The sequence below is a fragment of the Nyctereutes procyonoides genome, unplaced genomic scaffold (assembly GCF_905146905.1).
Source record: "Nyctereutes procyonoides isolate TBG_1078 unplaced genomic scaffold, NYPRO_anot_genome, whole genome shotgun sequence".
NCBI classification, from domain to species: Eukaryota; Metazoa; Chordata; class Mammalia; order Carnivora; family Canidae; genus Nyctereutes; species Nyctereutes procyonoides.
In genome coordinates, this window is record NW_026575024.1 from 27547588 (window position 1) to 27563797 (window position 16210).

General features: G+C 41.5%; 1 protein-coding gene across 1 annotated transcript in view; it reads right to left on the reverse strand.

Moving 5' to 3' along the window:
• Window positions 1-9398: 9398 nt before the first annotated feature.
• CSNK2A1 (casein kinase 2 alpha 1) overlaps window positions 9399-16210 on the reverse strand; it is a 56411-nt gene continuing 49599 nt past the window's right edge. The window contains exons 10-13 of the mRNA XM_055301112.1: window positions 15840-15940; window positions 14907-15055; window positions 13412-13498; window positions 9399-10790 (exon numbers count right to left, since the gene is read on the reverse strand). Coding sequence (XP_055157087.1) covers window positions 10675-10790; window positions 13412-13498; window positions 14907-15055; window positions 15840-15940 — 453 coding nt within the window. The 3' untranslated portion in view covers window positions 9399-10674. The remainder of the gene's footprint in view (window positions 10791-13411; window positions 13499-14906; window positions 15056-15839; window positions 15941-16210) is intronic.

The window sequence follows — 16210 nt, forward strand, 5'->3', positions numbered from 1 at the left end:
CTGTTGTGCAACTAAGAAAGCAAACCATAGTCTAGATATGAAGTGTTTCAGTGATCTTTCTTATAGCACAGTATGAAAGAGAAAGTGGGAGGGGCGCCTGAGTGGCTCAATCTGCCTTTGGCTCAGGTCATGATCTGGGGGTTCTGGGATTGAGTCCCATATCCAGCTCTCTGCAGCAGGGAGTCTGCTTCTCCCTCTCCCTGTGTCTCTGCATCTCTCATGAATAAATAAAATCTTTTTCAAAAAGATTAAAAAAAATATTTATTCATGAGAGACAGAGAGACAGGCAGAGACACAGGCAGAGGGAGAAGCAGGCTCCATGCAGGGAGCCCAATGTGGGACTTGATCCCGGGGCTCCAGGATCACGCCCCGGGCCAAAGGCAGGCGCCAAACCGCTGCGCCACCCAGGGGTCCTGAATAAAAAAAAAAAAAAAAAAAAAAAATCTTAAAAAAAAAAAAAGATGACTTTGTAGTGATGGCAGCAAAGTGTGTGTGGAGGTCAGGTAGGGCCTCTTAAATCATACTCAAGTTTGGACCGGATGCAGTCAGCAAGGTGGAATTAAAGAATGTTCACAATCAATGTCGTCTTTGAAGTCATCTAGATTCCTCATCACCAACTAAGAATCAGCTCTGCTTATTCATACAACAAACATTTGTGGAGCGCCAAACCTGTGTCAGGTTGTGAGCTGGGATAGAGATGACAAATATTTATCCAGGTGTCAGCTTCTAAGAGCAACAGCAACCAGGCAATTGTAAAGCCAAGTGAAAAGTCAGACCACCTTGAAGTCTAGAACATGGAAAATTCCAGAAACTGATTCATGACTGAGTGTAAGGCAAAGGGCATCAGGTCTCTGTGGTAGGCAGAATTCTAAAAAGGATCCCCAAGATTTCTACTCCATGGTGTACTTGGCTGTACAATCCCTTTGAGTGCAGGCAGAATTTGTGAAGATAGGATTTCACTCGCATGATTACAATACATGGCAAACGTAAGGGGGTTATGCAGACATGATGAATTTCCCATTATCAGTTGACTTTTGAAGTAGCCAAAAGGGAAATTGGACTTGGGTGGACTTAATCAGGGAGGTCCTTTAAAGGAAGCGCATTCCCCTGTCTACCTTTAAGAAGTAAACCTCCACGTTGTGGAGAGGGCTATAGAGCAGGGAATGTGAAGCAACCTCCAGGTGTGGAGGGCCTCAGTCCCACACCACAAGGAACTGAATTTGGCCAACAGCTTTATTTTAGACTGGTGAGACTGAGGGCAAAGCTAACTTACACTTGGATGCCTGAGCCAGGGAAAGCTAAATTTGTGGTATTTTGTTACACAGCAAGTGACTGAAAATCACACAAGCCCAAACAAGCTTTATTGGCTCACATAACTGAAAAATTCTTGCCCTTCTGCATCCTCTCTCCCATCTCTCAACTGCCCATCTCTTCCTGTTGACTGTGTTCACCTACAGGTCTTGGGTCATAACAGGACTCTGGCAGTGACAGGTCTCAAAGTACTTTCTATATCTGACTCTGAAATACAGCTGAATTGTCTTTGTCCTGGCATTTCCAAGAAGTCTTGACATGTCCCACTGGTTCTGTCACCTGCCTCAGCCTGAACCAGTCATTGTGGCCACTTCCAGCTGATTGGCTTGGCTTGAATCTCAAGTCCACCATTTAGCCAGGGGTAGAACCCTGTACAAAACTTGGGCTGAGAGTGGGAAAGAGGTAGAGAGCCTAATTTTAGGGATTCTCTCAGGACTCACAACACACTTCTTTAACCAGATTGCCTTCAAAGAACATCCTGCTTCATGTACAGTATAAAGACCTTACAATAAAAGATTCCCCATTTCCTCTCTTGTTCTTCATGCTCGTCATACTTTTAAAATTACTTTATTAAGTCCTTTCCTTCTCTTCCCCTTCTCCCACCCTGCACTTGTAGAAAACCACTGAACTACATTCCATCACTGGAGATTAGTTTGCATTTTCTAGAACTTTATATGGATGGACTCAAACAGTATGCAATCTTTCGTCTGGGTTTCACTCAGCTTAATTATTTTAAAATTAATCCACATTAATGCATATACAAGTGTATTCTTTATTGCTCAATATTTCATTGTAGATATACCACCATTCATGTATATATTATTTTTTATTTTTACGTATGCTATAAACACACAATCTAAGGGATGGCTCAAAGGCCAAGAATGGCTTTAAGATTTAAATGATGGGGGGAAAGGACCAAAAGAAAAAAAAAAGTGAAATTCAAGTGTAGAGTCCATAAAGTTTTATTGAAACATAGTCATGCTGATTTTACCTATTGCCGGTGACTGATTCCGTGCCACAGCAGTGGAGTGCTTACAATAGAGATCATACAACATGCAATCTTAAAATATTTATCTGCTCCCTTTACAGGTTTGCTGACCTCTGTAGACTTAAGGAAATTAAAAAAAATTAATTTTACTTCCATTTATTCCATTTCCAGCATTCTTAAATTTCACCATAGACCCATGTTTTTGTCTGGCTTCATGTTTCTTCTGCCTGAAGAACTCACTTTAGTATTTCCAGTTGAAACAGGTCTTCTGACAATGTATTCCCTCAGTTTTTCTTTTCCTTACGCTTTATTTCTCCTTCATTTTCAAAGACATTTTCACTGGGTGTGGGACTCTGGGTTGACAAGTTTTCTTCTTTCAGTGCTGGTTACTCCACTGTTTTCTGGCTTGCATCATTGGATAATTTTAAGCTTCCTCTGTATGTCAGATATCATTTTTTCCTCTGGGCCAATTTGTCTTAGCTTTTTCTCATTGTTTTAGCATTTTTGATATGCCTAACATGTGTATACATTTTTTTTGGTGTTCTTTGAGCTTCTTGGATCAGTGGCTTAATGTCTGTCCTTAATTTTAGAAAATTCCCAACCTTTACTTCTCCAAATATTTCTTTGCTTATGTGATTTCATTTGGCTTCTTGTGTTCCAACAACCCATCATAAGAGTATACCCTGGGCAGCTGCTCCAACTTTAGCATGGTCCCAGAAGGAACCATATGGAACAAACAGGAATCCAACCAACACAGGACCCCAGCCCAGCCTCAACCTAAAGCAGAGCTGTTTGGCTGAATCCAGGTTAGGCAGTTGAACTACAGTTATATTTGACCTAGATCTGTGTGAGGCATAAAGTGTTTTTGGTGAAAGGACCAGAGAGCCAAAGAGAGGAAGAAAACATGTATCTATAATGACTGACTAGAAATCTGGACAGATTCTTGGTAGCACAGCTCTGCAAAGGCAGTCCAGGAAGCAGAACAGAGCCAGGAGACATGGATTCTGATCCCAGGTACAGGGCCTGATGGCTAAAATGTGCTCAGGCTGGGCCTCTTCCCTAACCAGCTCCAGCAGCCCTTCCTTTGGAAAGGCTTCTTTGACCATTTTCTCTGTGCCAAGAGCTCAGGATTCCACTCTGCAGATGGACATTCTGCAAATGTCTTTCTGTGACATTTATCTTAACCTCACCTCCTAGAGGCAACTACAGCTAATAGTTTTGTTTTGTTTTTTTAAGATTTTATTTATTTACTCATGAGAGGGGGGGAGGGAGAGAGAGGGAAAGAGACACAGGCAGAGGGAGAAGCAGGCTCCCTGCAGGGAGTCCGATGCAGGACTCGACCCTAGGTCTCGAGGATCAGGCCCTAGGCTGAAGGCGGCACTAAACCTCTGAGCCACTCGGGCTTTCCACTCTTTTTTTTCCCTGGAGGTAGCATATTTCATTTTCTACCCTGAAAGGTCTTAAGGCTGTTCCTTATCTCTGGGACATTCAAACCCTAACCCTCAGCCTCTGTGGCCCATCTATATCCATGCCCGGTGTTTGGGGGAGTCACTGTGACTTTGATATATCCACTTACCTTCAGAATGAATTCAGTCTTCTGCCACCTGGGAACTTCCATTTCTTTCTTTGAAATTGGCTATTTAAATAACTGTTATTTTAGCCAGCATCCTCATGTTTTAGAGCAGGAGGTAGGTGGCTATCTGAGCTGGCTAAATATACCATGTTGACTGGCAATCTGATTTCTCTTGGAAACTTTTTTTTTTAAAGACAGTTGCCCACATACATAGTTTTGTTTCCCACTTTTCTATTTGGCAAGAACAAATTTCCCCTTCAGCTTAGGTCTCCTCTCTTCCAATCTCCATTGTTTAGCATGGGGCCAGGTTCATGAACACCAATTAATGTTTGTTGAAGGGTACCTGATATAAACAAATGAACTCTGTTAAGACTAGTCAATAAGGTAAGTGTGTGAGGAACCCTCAGTTGGAGGGGGGTGGAGCTGAGTGGGTGAGTGGGGAATAGAAGAGAAGGTATGCATCAGATTCTGGAAAGCTGTAGGTATGTAAGCTTTTTCATAGGAAATTCCTGTGAAGTTCCCAAAATTTTTCACATAGAAAGAAACTAGGTCCTCCTCCTCCCTTTCTAGGTAAGCCTACAAATGTTTAGAGCTGAGTCTGACTTACAGGGTGAGACCAGCAAACCACTTACCAGCTGCTGCTGCTGCTTTTCCTTTTTCTCATTAGAGAAGGCAAGAAAACTCTGTCAAAGCAGGTGATGCAAGAATGAAGCTGACTCAGAAATACCCAATCCCCTCAGGAACTTCTCCAAGAAACGGATTGGCCATTTTATAAACTCCCATCTGGAGGCATTACATGGAGACCACTAAGAATCCCTGGTGATTATGGCCACAGGGAGGCAAATCCACAATGTAATTTGCTACAGTGCAAGAATATTTAGGTTTCAGTAGATGAATTAAAAATTCAAAGGAGACAGAGTAATAACACTCTTGGAATGAGTGAGATGGGGTGGGAACAGAGAAGGCAAGGCCAGCCTTCGTGCAAGTTACAAATTTGACTTACATCATTGAAAATTTGTCACATTAAATGCATGTTTTTTTTTTTTTTTTTTAAAGACGACAACACCTTACCACCATCTGTGAAATTGTAGGAATGAAGGCACCAACCTATGGCATCCCTATACACGTGACATCCTCTTTCTGCACATGAATATGCACAACTGTGAAATTCAGAGTGGAAATGAGCATTTAGTCCAACTGTAGTGTTTGCCAGGCACCTTCTAAACACTTTTTTTCGAACAGAACCACCACCCAATGAAACATAGGTATTTAGACCCCAATTTTACAGATGAAGAAAATATTAGGACCTCTGGGGCAGGGATAAGAGGATATGATCAGGAAATAAAGGGCAAAGGGGGGGTCATCTAACACAGATTTAACCTGAGCAGTAGGCTCAGTGTGTTATAGCTTCTTTATAAAGGGCACAAGTCTAAAATGTTTACAATAAATCACCTGTAAAGATTCAGAGAGGTTAAGTAACCCCAAACCACACATCCAGACAGACTCTCTTTAGAACCAGGACATCTGAAGTTCTACTAGGTATAAAATCCACAAAGTAATAAATACATTAAGATTAACTCCAGAGCCAGACTATCTTGTGACACCCTCTATACATCTCTATACATCTATTTTACTTGGAGAATAGTCTGAATTTCCTATTATTATATACTAGTGGTGGAAAGCAGGGCTGCTAGCATCTTAGTCTACTAAAATTGGTAAGGATCACTGCTTCATCTTCAGCTACTTAGAATTTCACCAAGGGTTCATTAAATAAATTTTTTTTAAAGATTTTATTTATTCATGAGAGACACAGAGAGAGAAAGAGGCAGAGACACAGGCAGAGGGAGAAGCAGGCTCCATGCAGGGAGCCTGACGTGGGACTCGATCCTGAGTGTCCAGAATCAGGCCCTGGGCTGAAGGCGGCGCTAAACCACTGAGCCCCCAGGGCTGCCCAAATAAACATTTTCTTATGTTAATTCAGCCATGGCTTATAATTACAGCTGCAAACTTAAGGGCAAGTCTTTCTGATCTTGAGATGGTCTTTATGCAGTAATACCTTCCATTACTTACTGTGTGTATGTGTTGGGGTGGGGTGGGGTAGGAAGGTGGAAGTGGGAGCAGAGGATGGAATTACTATTGACTGAGCATCTGTTATGAGCCTGGTATGGTGCTAAGCATTCTCCTTGTGCTACTCTATCCAATCCTCTACAATCCTGAGGGATATTGGCATACTTTTTTTTTAAAGAAGGTTCTTATGAGAATGCAGATTAGTTAGCAGGGACTTCACATGTAGGTGGGAAGAAACAATAATACAACAAAAGTTCAGGTGTTATAAGACAGAAGGGAAAGGGGGTAGTGAGAGCAGGCCAAGGGGACTTGAGATAGGGTAAACATCTGCTTGCATCAAGGTTTTTAGACTTGTTTTTTCAGGGAACTGGGGACTACTTTACTTTAAAGCCTTTTGATGAACTTTTTTCTCAAGCAGGAAAAGGCCCTGGGGAAGACAGCCTCTCTAGCAAGCAAGTCCCATGAGGACAATCAGCCACAGTTCCCAGAGCTGAGGCACAAGGGAGGAGGAGACTGGGGGGTGGGGCAAGGGCTGATGGCTGAAGAACTGTTCAACTCAACCCTACTCTTGGGAGAGAATCTGCTGATTGGAAATCTGTAGGCAATGGTGAAAAACTAGATTTTTCAAGAGATGTTCAAATGGCCAGTTCTAATTATAACCACAGTTGACAACAGGTGAGGCAAGATGAAATTTAAAGATTGAAAGGAAATTAAAATTCCCCAGTCAACCAATCTCCAATTTTCTTGACTATTTTAGGACCATGGTAATTAGCCATACCCCCCCCCCGCCCCCGAAGAGAATTTTACAAAATAGATTCCTCTGTATCTAACAGGCCCACTCTAGCAATTTAGTCTTCCTGTCTAATGTATAAAATGGAAATAAAGTTCACTAAAGGCATTTCAGATACATATTATACAATAGTTCCTCTTACTTAAACCACCCATCTAAACTCTTACTAAACCACCACTAATAACAAGTGCATGTCATAAAATAGTATGCAGTGAACATTTAAACAAAACTAGAAGTTTGGAATAACAGCATTTCCTGATTTCAATTTTTAAAAATTGTGGTTAAAGAGAAAGATGAAACAGCAACTCAAGTATATAATCTTGCAAAATCTACTCATTTGGCATTGATAAGCAAATAAACCTTTTCACCTCTTTTACCAGCCTTTTGAATTGTTTCTGTTTAAGCTGCCAAATATGTTCCTATAAGCTCTCCAGAACATCTTCATTCCAGGCCCCAAGACACTGCAAGTTGCCTCCAAGGGCTAAGGTATCTCCAAGGCTGACCTTCCACAGGGCTTACTGCCATTCACTCAACACCAATCTTTGCTGTCTCCATGGACCTTTTTATTTAAGCACCACTCAAACTTCCTAAAATCAGTGCTAGAGCTGAAAAGGAACTCAGAAGACACCTCACACTGACTGAGCACACAGAGGACAAGGAGGTCCAGAAGATGGATCATACTATGAATTAATTACTTGCAAAGTCAGGACCCAGGACCAATCCTCCATACAAGGGGGGCCAGGGAAGTTAAGTTTATCAAGGGCGCAGCAGGTGCCAAATACTTGACATTTATCCTCATTCAATCACAAGAAAGCAGTGGCCCCATTTTATAGATGATGAAATAGATTCACAAGTTAAGTAACTTGCCAAGTAGCCAAGTAAGTACTAGGGCAGGAATGAAACCAATCCTGTTTAGCAACAACACCATGCTCTTTTCACTGAATCTTGAGGTCAAAAAGTTCCAGACTTCAGTGCTCCTCAACCAATCTTAATCCATCCCATTTCACATCTCCATCAACCCAATATTAAATTCAAAGCACATGAGAACTAATCCATCTATCACACACGGTGTCGGTTGGAGAAGCATATTGCTCAGGCTGCAGGGACATTTCATTTGTTTAAATGTTTTTATTTAAAAAAAAAATTAAAGACCTTCATGGCACAACTTCTTCCCAGCACAGTTATGTTTTAGTTATACCAATTACAATACAATTACATCCAATAAATCAAGGGGGCGAGGGGAAACTTCTGACTTCAAACTTAAAAGGGGGGGGGGCACTTCAAACAAAGTTTAAAAATACTTAAAAAAAACCTTTCAGAGTAATTGCCAACACAACTGTCTTACATTGGCATTCCATTTCCTGCCATCTCATCAATGCAGACACAGGTAGTGCTGAGAAATAAAGTGTCCCAATACAAGGTATACAGATGAGGTAATTTACAACAACACAGATGTTGTTACTCTGTAAACCCTTGCCCCCCACCCACCCGCCCGACTGGGTCTTCTTTTTTTTTTTTTTTCATGCTTCTGCAGTGACTCCTTAAGTAGCATTTTAAAAACTTCTATTTATTTTAAAAGGCTCTTGGGTGGCATTTCAGAGTCCTCTGCATTCACCTTCCATCTCTTGCAAGGTCTGATGCATGTTTAGGAGGTCCAGCTGTCTGCCGCTCCCCACATCAGCCTCAGCCACAACTAGATTCTCTGAGCTATAAGGGTGGGATGTGAAGTCTCGATTTACAACCCTCCTCCCCACCTCAAAAGAAAGAGTTCATTAGTCATAAGTGTCCTGTTCAAATCACAATCCAGTGCAAACGTAATCACAAATTGCATCTCTGGCACATCCGGTGCTTTTAGCTTCTGCACAAATTCAACATGGTAACCCCTACAGCATTCTAGGGCATAAAAGGGTCAAGAACAATAAATACCCACTGTAAGTGGCCACAAGAAAGAAAATCACCCTGCCACACAGTCAGAATGTTTTCCCTATGGTTGAGAAGCATTATAAAAGGAGGCTTTAGCTTCCTGTAAAGTTTACCATTATATTCACGAAAGCTACCACCTTGATCAAATTACTAGAGCCAAGATGGGTTATAAAGTTAGATAAGTTCATTAAATTCAACTCGTGAAACAATTATGCTTGTCTATGGCGCCCAGGCGAGAAAGGCTTATGATCTATAAAGGTAGGAGAAAGGGGAACTAAGACTTTAGGCCTTCAAATATGTTGGAAGAATTTTTCCTAGTTCCCACAAGCAGCTACTGTAATGAAAGAACAGGAGAAAATACAGAGCTGATGGTTTTGCTATTGTGCTTAAAAAACTAGGCTTCCTCAGTGAAGCACCTGATAAACTTAGGTGGTTGGATTACAGTGGAAAATCCACTTTACACACACACAAACACACAAAAACTGGCAACTTTTCCATCCCCAATCCCTGCACTGCTGAGACACAAAATGAGTTTTATGGCAAAGGATCCTTAATCCCCAGAGACGCTTTGGCTTGTGGTGCTTTTTTAAGGCCTCTCTGCCCTGCCCGGTACCATGGGTTGAATGAGGGGTGTATAAAAATGGGGGCCTTGGGAAGCCTCCATGGTACAGGGCTGCAGGCCCCTCAGATGTGAACGTGAGACACCCACCCAGCGAGACCTTTACACAGGGAACTTAAATCTAACCTTGATAAATAAAACCAAACGTTTATTTACACCAAAGAATTCCAACACTGGATCTTTCACATATGAAGGACAAAGTATTATATATATACACACAGCAAGGGGTGGCAGGGCTGTAACAAGAGTTTATAGTTTTCCCACAATTACAGGTCTACCATTTCAGTTCCACTGGAGATAGTGGCTCTGCTCCTACCTCTCAGATACATTTACAAGACTGAGGGGCAGGTCTTCTCACTGGATGGCATGTGAAGGAAGGGGAAGAAAGGAATAAAAGAAGGTAGAAAGCTTAAGATGAAACTCGGTGTGGCCACATCTTCCATTAGCTCTTAAAGAGTTGCTAGCATGAAACCTACATAGACAATGTTTTTCTTTTGTAAAAAGCAATAAGTTAAGCCCAGTAACTAACTGAATTCAAAATGGCCAAGTCAAAGAAAACTGAAAAAGGTTTTTCCTCCCCCTCCCACCAGCTATAGCGCATGTGGGGAGATGAAAGGGGAGGGGACAGAGATAAGGAGCCTGGGAAGGAAAGTATTAGAATTTTAAACTGAACTGAAACTAAAAGTAGAAGTGAGTTGGATTTAGGGTTAGGTCAGTAAGACATGATTCATACTGAACAGAAGTTTTCAGGAGCTCTCTGCACTCTGGGTAGATTTTCAGCATCTCAATGAAACTAAGACATATTTCCACTAGATTTACCAGGACAACCCCACTGAAGCACTTGAAGTAAAGTGAGAAAAGTGACCAGCAGTACACTGCTCTTATAGGTTGGGTCCTCCCTTCCTCCTTCCTTCCCACTTCCCTTGAAGAAGCTACATTTTTGTAATCTCTGGAGAAGAGCATGAGATATAAACCCCCCAAAGTGTGGGATGGTGGGGGAGCAATGGTGCACATGGGAAGATATCTCCACCCAAATGCAGCAGCCGGGATTGAGGCTGGTTCATCGGTTCATCTTTGTTCTTTAGTGATGAGAAACTGAATTTGAAAGGGGGGGAAAAGTTTTGTCCGTGAAATATTCCACCTGCAGGTAATTTTTCAGGGAATCCCCTGAGTTATGAAAAGTTCGAGTTTAAAAAAAAAAGGAAAAAAAAAAAGAAAAAAAAAAAGAAAATCAGCCTATTATAATTTTTTTTTTTTATGACTGAACTACTATAAATCCACAAGCAACGGTTCAGACACGATGCTTCTGAAGTATTTCACCCCTCCCCGCCAGGCGCAAGCTGCATCAAGGAGAGCGTGGACTCCCCCACCTCTGCTTAGGCATCAGGAGACAGAAGGGGCCATTACTGTTGAGCGCCAGCGGCAGCTGGAACGGGCATCCCAAGGGGGTTGGCAGCAGCAATCACTGGTGAGCCTGCCAGAGGTCCAAGGGGTGAAGGGGTTGGCACTGAAGAAATCCCTAAAAGAAAACAGCTAAAAGTGAGCCAGAAACCAACCTTGGAAATCTTAGTCACCAGTTTCTCACAGAACCTATTTCAAAAGTGACACAACAGTTCTTTTTTCTTTCTCTTTTTGTAATCTCTACACCAGCATGGGGCTCAAATTTATAATCCCAAGGATTAAGAGCTGCAGGCTCTTCTGACTGAGACAGCCAGCCACCCCAGTAATTCTTTTTCTGAAGGCCTCTATTCAGCCAGAATTTTACAAATTATATCTAATTTCAAATTAAAATTAAGTTCTAGGGGCACCTGAGTGGCTCAGTTGGGTAAGTATCTGCCTTCAGCTCAGGTCATGATCCCAGCGTCCTGGAATCAAAGCCCTGCATCGGGTTCCCTGCTCAGTGGGAAGCCTGCTTCTCCCTCTCCCTCTGCTTCTCTCCCCTCACCCCCAACCCATGTTCACTTGATTTCTCTCTCAAAATAGAGAAATAAAACCTTATATATATAAAAAACTAATTTCTAACTAACTTAGGAGACAAGTAAAGAAATCCAAGCTTGGAGAGTCTAGGAAGTTTGTACAAAGCACACAGCTGGTAAGTGGAAACTATGCTTCAATTAAAAATAAGGCCTGTCTAGGGCAGCAATACCCAACCAAACTTTCTGCTCTGTACCCTGTTAATACAGTGGTCACTACCTGCACATGGCTACTGAGAACTTACAATCTGGCTAGTGCAATCAAGGAACTGTATTTTAAGATTTTACTCAATTTTAAATAATTTAAATTGTCACACATGACCAGTCACGGCCCTACTGAACAGCACAAGGCTGGAGTCAAAGCTCTTATATCATGCTGCCTAGTTAGCTGGCAGCTTTCAAAATTACCAAGTCATTTTCAGTGAGGAAATGCTAAAATAGTTTTAGAATTTATTTCCATTTGATTTCTTTTATTCATCAAATGACCAGAAATTACCTATTAGATTGCTCTCCTCAGTCATCCAGTTAATTTTCAATTGCTATATATATATATATATATATATATATATATATATATATATATATATATATTTTAACAGGTAATAGACTCACATGATATAAAATACCAAAGGTTCATAAGAGCATATAGTAAAATATTTCTCTTGCAAGTTTTCTTGGCCAATTTATGGTACCATCTTGGGGGTATAGCCCTCCAGAAATATTTTATGCAGCATATACACGAATATAAATGTTTAAGAATGTGCATATAAAAATCATATATATGAATGTTGATTATATATAATTATATATTTTTGTCCACTCCTGGTCCTGGACATGGTTTTGCATCTTGTTCTTTTCTAAATCTTTTTTTTTTTTAATTTTTTATTTTATTTATGATAGTCACACAGAGAGAGAGGCAGAGACACAGGCAGAGGGAGAAGCAGGCTCCATGCACCAGGAGCCCGACGTGGGATTCGATCCCGGGTCTCCAGGATCGTGCCCCGGGCCAAAGGCAGGCGCCAAACCGCTGCGCCACCCAGGGATCCCTGCATCTTGTTCTTTTCATTTCACATTATTATTTTGGAGTTGGAGCTAAAAAAGTACATGAAACACTTACTCATTCTTTTTTCTGGCTATACAGCTTTCTACTGAATGGATATCCCATAATTCATATAACCAGTTCCCCATTAAGAGCTGTTTTCAATGCTTTGCTCTTACAAATAAGGCCGTAATTAGCAGCCTTGGATATACATCATTTTGCCCATAGGCAAGATACCTAGAGGATAAGTTCTAGAAGGTAGCTAGTCCTTAAAAAAAAAAAAAAAATTGTGACAATTCTCTGAGAGTGTCTAAGTAAATGTCCTTACTACCACAAGTACACCCACATGAATGTTGCCTACATGTACAATTCTTAGGGGAAGAGCATATAGTTTCTTTTACAAAACCATGTACTCTGGGGATGCCTGGGTGGCTCAGAGGTTGAATGTCTGCATCTGCCTTCAGCTCAGGGCGTGATCCCAGGGTCCTAGGATCGAGTCCCACAGCAGGCTCTCTGCATGGAGCCTGCTTCTCCCTCTTCCCGTGTCTCTGCCCCCCTCTCTCTCATGAATAAATAAAATCTTTAAAAAAACAAAAAAAAACCCACTGTGTACTCTGTACAAAACCTCACTCTAATTCATGATGAATCAATAATAACAAAGAATAATTTCATACAAGGCTTTACAAGTTACTAGGCACATTATAGATGCTCTGAAAAACCATTCTTATACATGTATATACTTATGTATAAACCCTACCTTTAACCCCACTCCCAATTTCTTAATCTTGTTTATGAGAATCATTTAACTACCGTCGCTCTAAACTGTGAGATGAAAATCTTATTTTATTCTTCATGGTTTGTTGGGACATTCAAATCCCTATGAGAAATGTTTGGGACTCTGGCCTAGAAGGAACTGTTGATACAGTACTCAATGTCACTAAAGTATACCAGTTATCAGAAACCATGCTGAAACCTGGTAAGGAGACCACACAGGTCAGTACTGACAAGAAGATAATCATTATAGAAAAGAGAATGGCCATAAGAAATCAGGCCACAAAGAGGGGAGAAACTAAGAATAATAACTGACTTCTACTTCTGTCCCCCTAGGAAAGTTAGCAATGAACTGACCTGACATCATATTGGCGCTGCTGACAGGCGTACTGCCCCCTGGCATGCTAGATGAGCCCATTCGAGCCTGGTCCTTCACAACAGTATCTAGAAAAGACAAAGGGTTAGGTTCTGTTACACTTGAAGGTAACGGTATGGGGCCTTAAAGCAGCCACCCTCATCCTCTGCATTTTACTTAGAGTCTATGTTATTCCCAGAAGAACATAAGGTGGTTAAGAGCCTTCACCATAAATTAGACAAGTAATATAAAATAGGACTATCAGGACACCTGGGTGGCTCAGTGGTTGAGCGCTTGCCTTTGGCTCAGGTTGTGATCCCTGGGTCCTGGGATCAAGCTCCACATCAGGCACCCTGTGGGGAGTTTGCTTCTCCCTATGCCTATGTCTCCACTCTCTCTGTGTGTCTCTCATGAATAAATAAATAAAATCTTAAAAAAAAAATACGACTATCTTTCCTGTCAAACTGTGGTAAAGACTTACTCTTAAACCAAATTGGAGGAAGATATAATCATCTACAGTAGAGCTAATTTATTTTTTTTTAAGATTTTATTTATTTATTCATGAGAGACACACAGAGAGAGGCGGAGACACAGGCAGAGGGAGAAGCAGGCTCCATGCAGGGAGCCTGATGTGGGACTCAATCCCAGGTCTCCAGGATCATACCCTGGGCTGAAGGCAGCGCTAAACCACTGAGCCACCAGGGCTGCCCAGTAGAGCTAATTTAAAACAAAAATAATCTTATTAGGTTTTAATGAGATAATACAATCTAACCTGGCCAAGATAGTAATATATTACCAGAGTGAACTGCTTTTATTGCAGTCCACAGCTCAGCGGGTCAAACATGGAGCCAATGTGGCCAAAGCTACAGGTTTGTGCAGGTTGATGCTATGAGCAGACTTCACTCTCCATTTCAATCAGCCTGTCAGTTTGCTTAAGGTACAGAAGACCTAGCAAGATTATAATCAGCTCACTACAAAACAACGACAGCACTCCCCAAGGAGTGATCTAACACTGAGGCTAACATCACAGTGAGGATGAGGTGGGACTAAGTGGCATTTTCACCCAGGACAGCACAGTGAGCTATGCTCATAAACTTAGGTCAAGGTGTTCATATGATAAGATGTTCAAGCCTCCTTGGCTTTCTCCAATGAATGAGTACCAGACAAAGTCAGTTAAAGAGCTGTTGTTCTAATCCAACCACTCCAGGCTTGAGAACCATCACCCACATAGGAAGAAAAGCAGTTTACTCAGGAGTGATCATGTAGTAGATACTCTGTTAGGTAACTCGACTCCTCCCAACAATTCTGCAAGACAGCTGCCATCACTATGTCCATGTGAAGAAACCAAGGTTTACTAACTTTCCAGCAAGCTAACTACAGCTGGGATTTCAATTCTGCTGGACCCAGAGCTTTCTTCACAACACATATTCTCCCCTGCCTTGTGTAGGTGGCTGGGTGGGCCTGCACAGGCTCTGTGGACTAGACAGTTGGACTCACAGAAATAGGGGTGCTCCATGGCCTCTCTTGCCGTAAGCCGTGACTGGTGGTCATATCGCAAAAGCTTGTCTAAGAAATCCAAGGCCTCAGGGCTGACAAGGTGTTGGTTTTCACTGTGGACGAAGCGTTCCCATCGCTTGCGGGAGTGTCTGTAGAACCAAAGGGAGAATGAGAAATGGACCAACAGGCATAAAAGCCCAATCAATAACAAAGAAAGATCAAAACTCAAGAGAGTAGATTTTGTACCACTCTGCCACTAGGAAGACAATAAAACTAATTGGAGATTGGAATTAGCAAAGTCGCAGAAAAGAGAAATCTGAGTCCCGAGGATTCTACAAAACATAATTCAGGTTACTTTATAGGATTAAGTGCTCCTGTGTAGCAAAGAGGTCAGGAGGGTTAATTTGACCTCTTTCCCATCCCCACATAAATTCCTGGCATCTCTGCTGCTTGGCTAGCAAAAGCCTTTTCATCAGGCAAGTCCACTTCCTCCAGTTAAGTGGTTTATGAATTCATATTTTGTCTAGTGCCTATTGTCAGAGTCCACCGTCTGCAAATCAGTCTTGAAGCATGCATTTCCTTTTTCTATTATTCTTTTAAAGAAAGAGGGTTTTGTCATTTGGAGAAACAAGCTAAATCAAGAGATTCTGATTTTTGACCAACTATAACCATTCTCCTGGAACCTATAATTCACTTGACAGAATTTGCCAACCATACTCTCCACTTTCAGACTCCTGATAAATGAATCTGGGAAGTGGACCACTCAGTCCAATACTTTTACTACAGGCCTGCCCATGCAACACCCTGCATCAACCAGATCACTGACACACCTGCAGTGTTGGCAAAGAGAATGTAACCATTTTGAGGATCCAAAGTATCTGTTTACATCCAAGTGCTAAAGCACAGAAGCACAGATTTTGTTTTATGGCTTACCTGCCCAAGATATCATTGAAACGTGGATCTAATTCAATGTTGTATTTGTCAATATAGTCATATAAATCTTCTGTCCCCAGAACCTTGGCTATCCTCACCAACTAGGATTGAAAAGACACAAAAGCCCACACCACAAACATAATTAAATCAACCAGCCATAAGTGAATAACAGAAAGGGGTCACTATGGTTAGAGGTATGAATGTGAACTCCTCACAACTTATTTAAAATTTCTGTGCACGGCAGGAAAGAACTTCCACACAAAATTCTCTAAATTATTACTCAATATGAAGGTGTCAGGAAAAAAGCAAATAGTCTTATAACCTGGTTCCTTCCCCCTTAAAAGGTCTCTTTGGTCAAGCATTATTTCCCC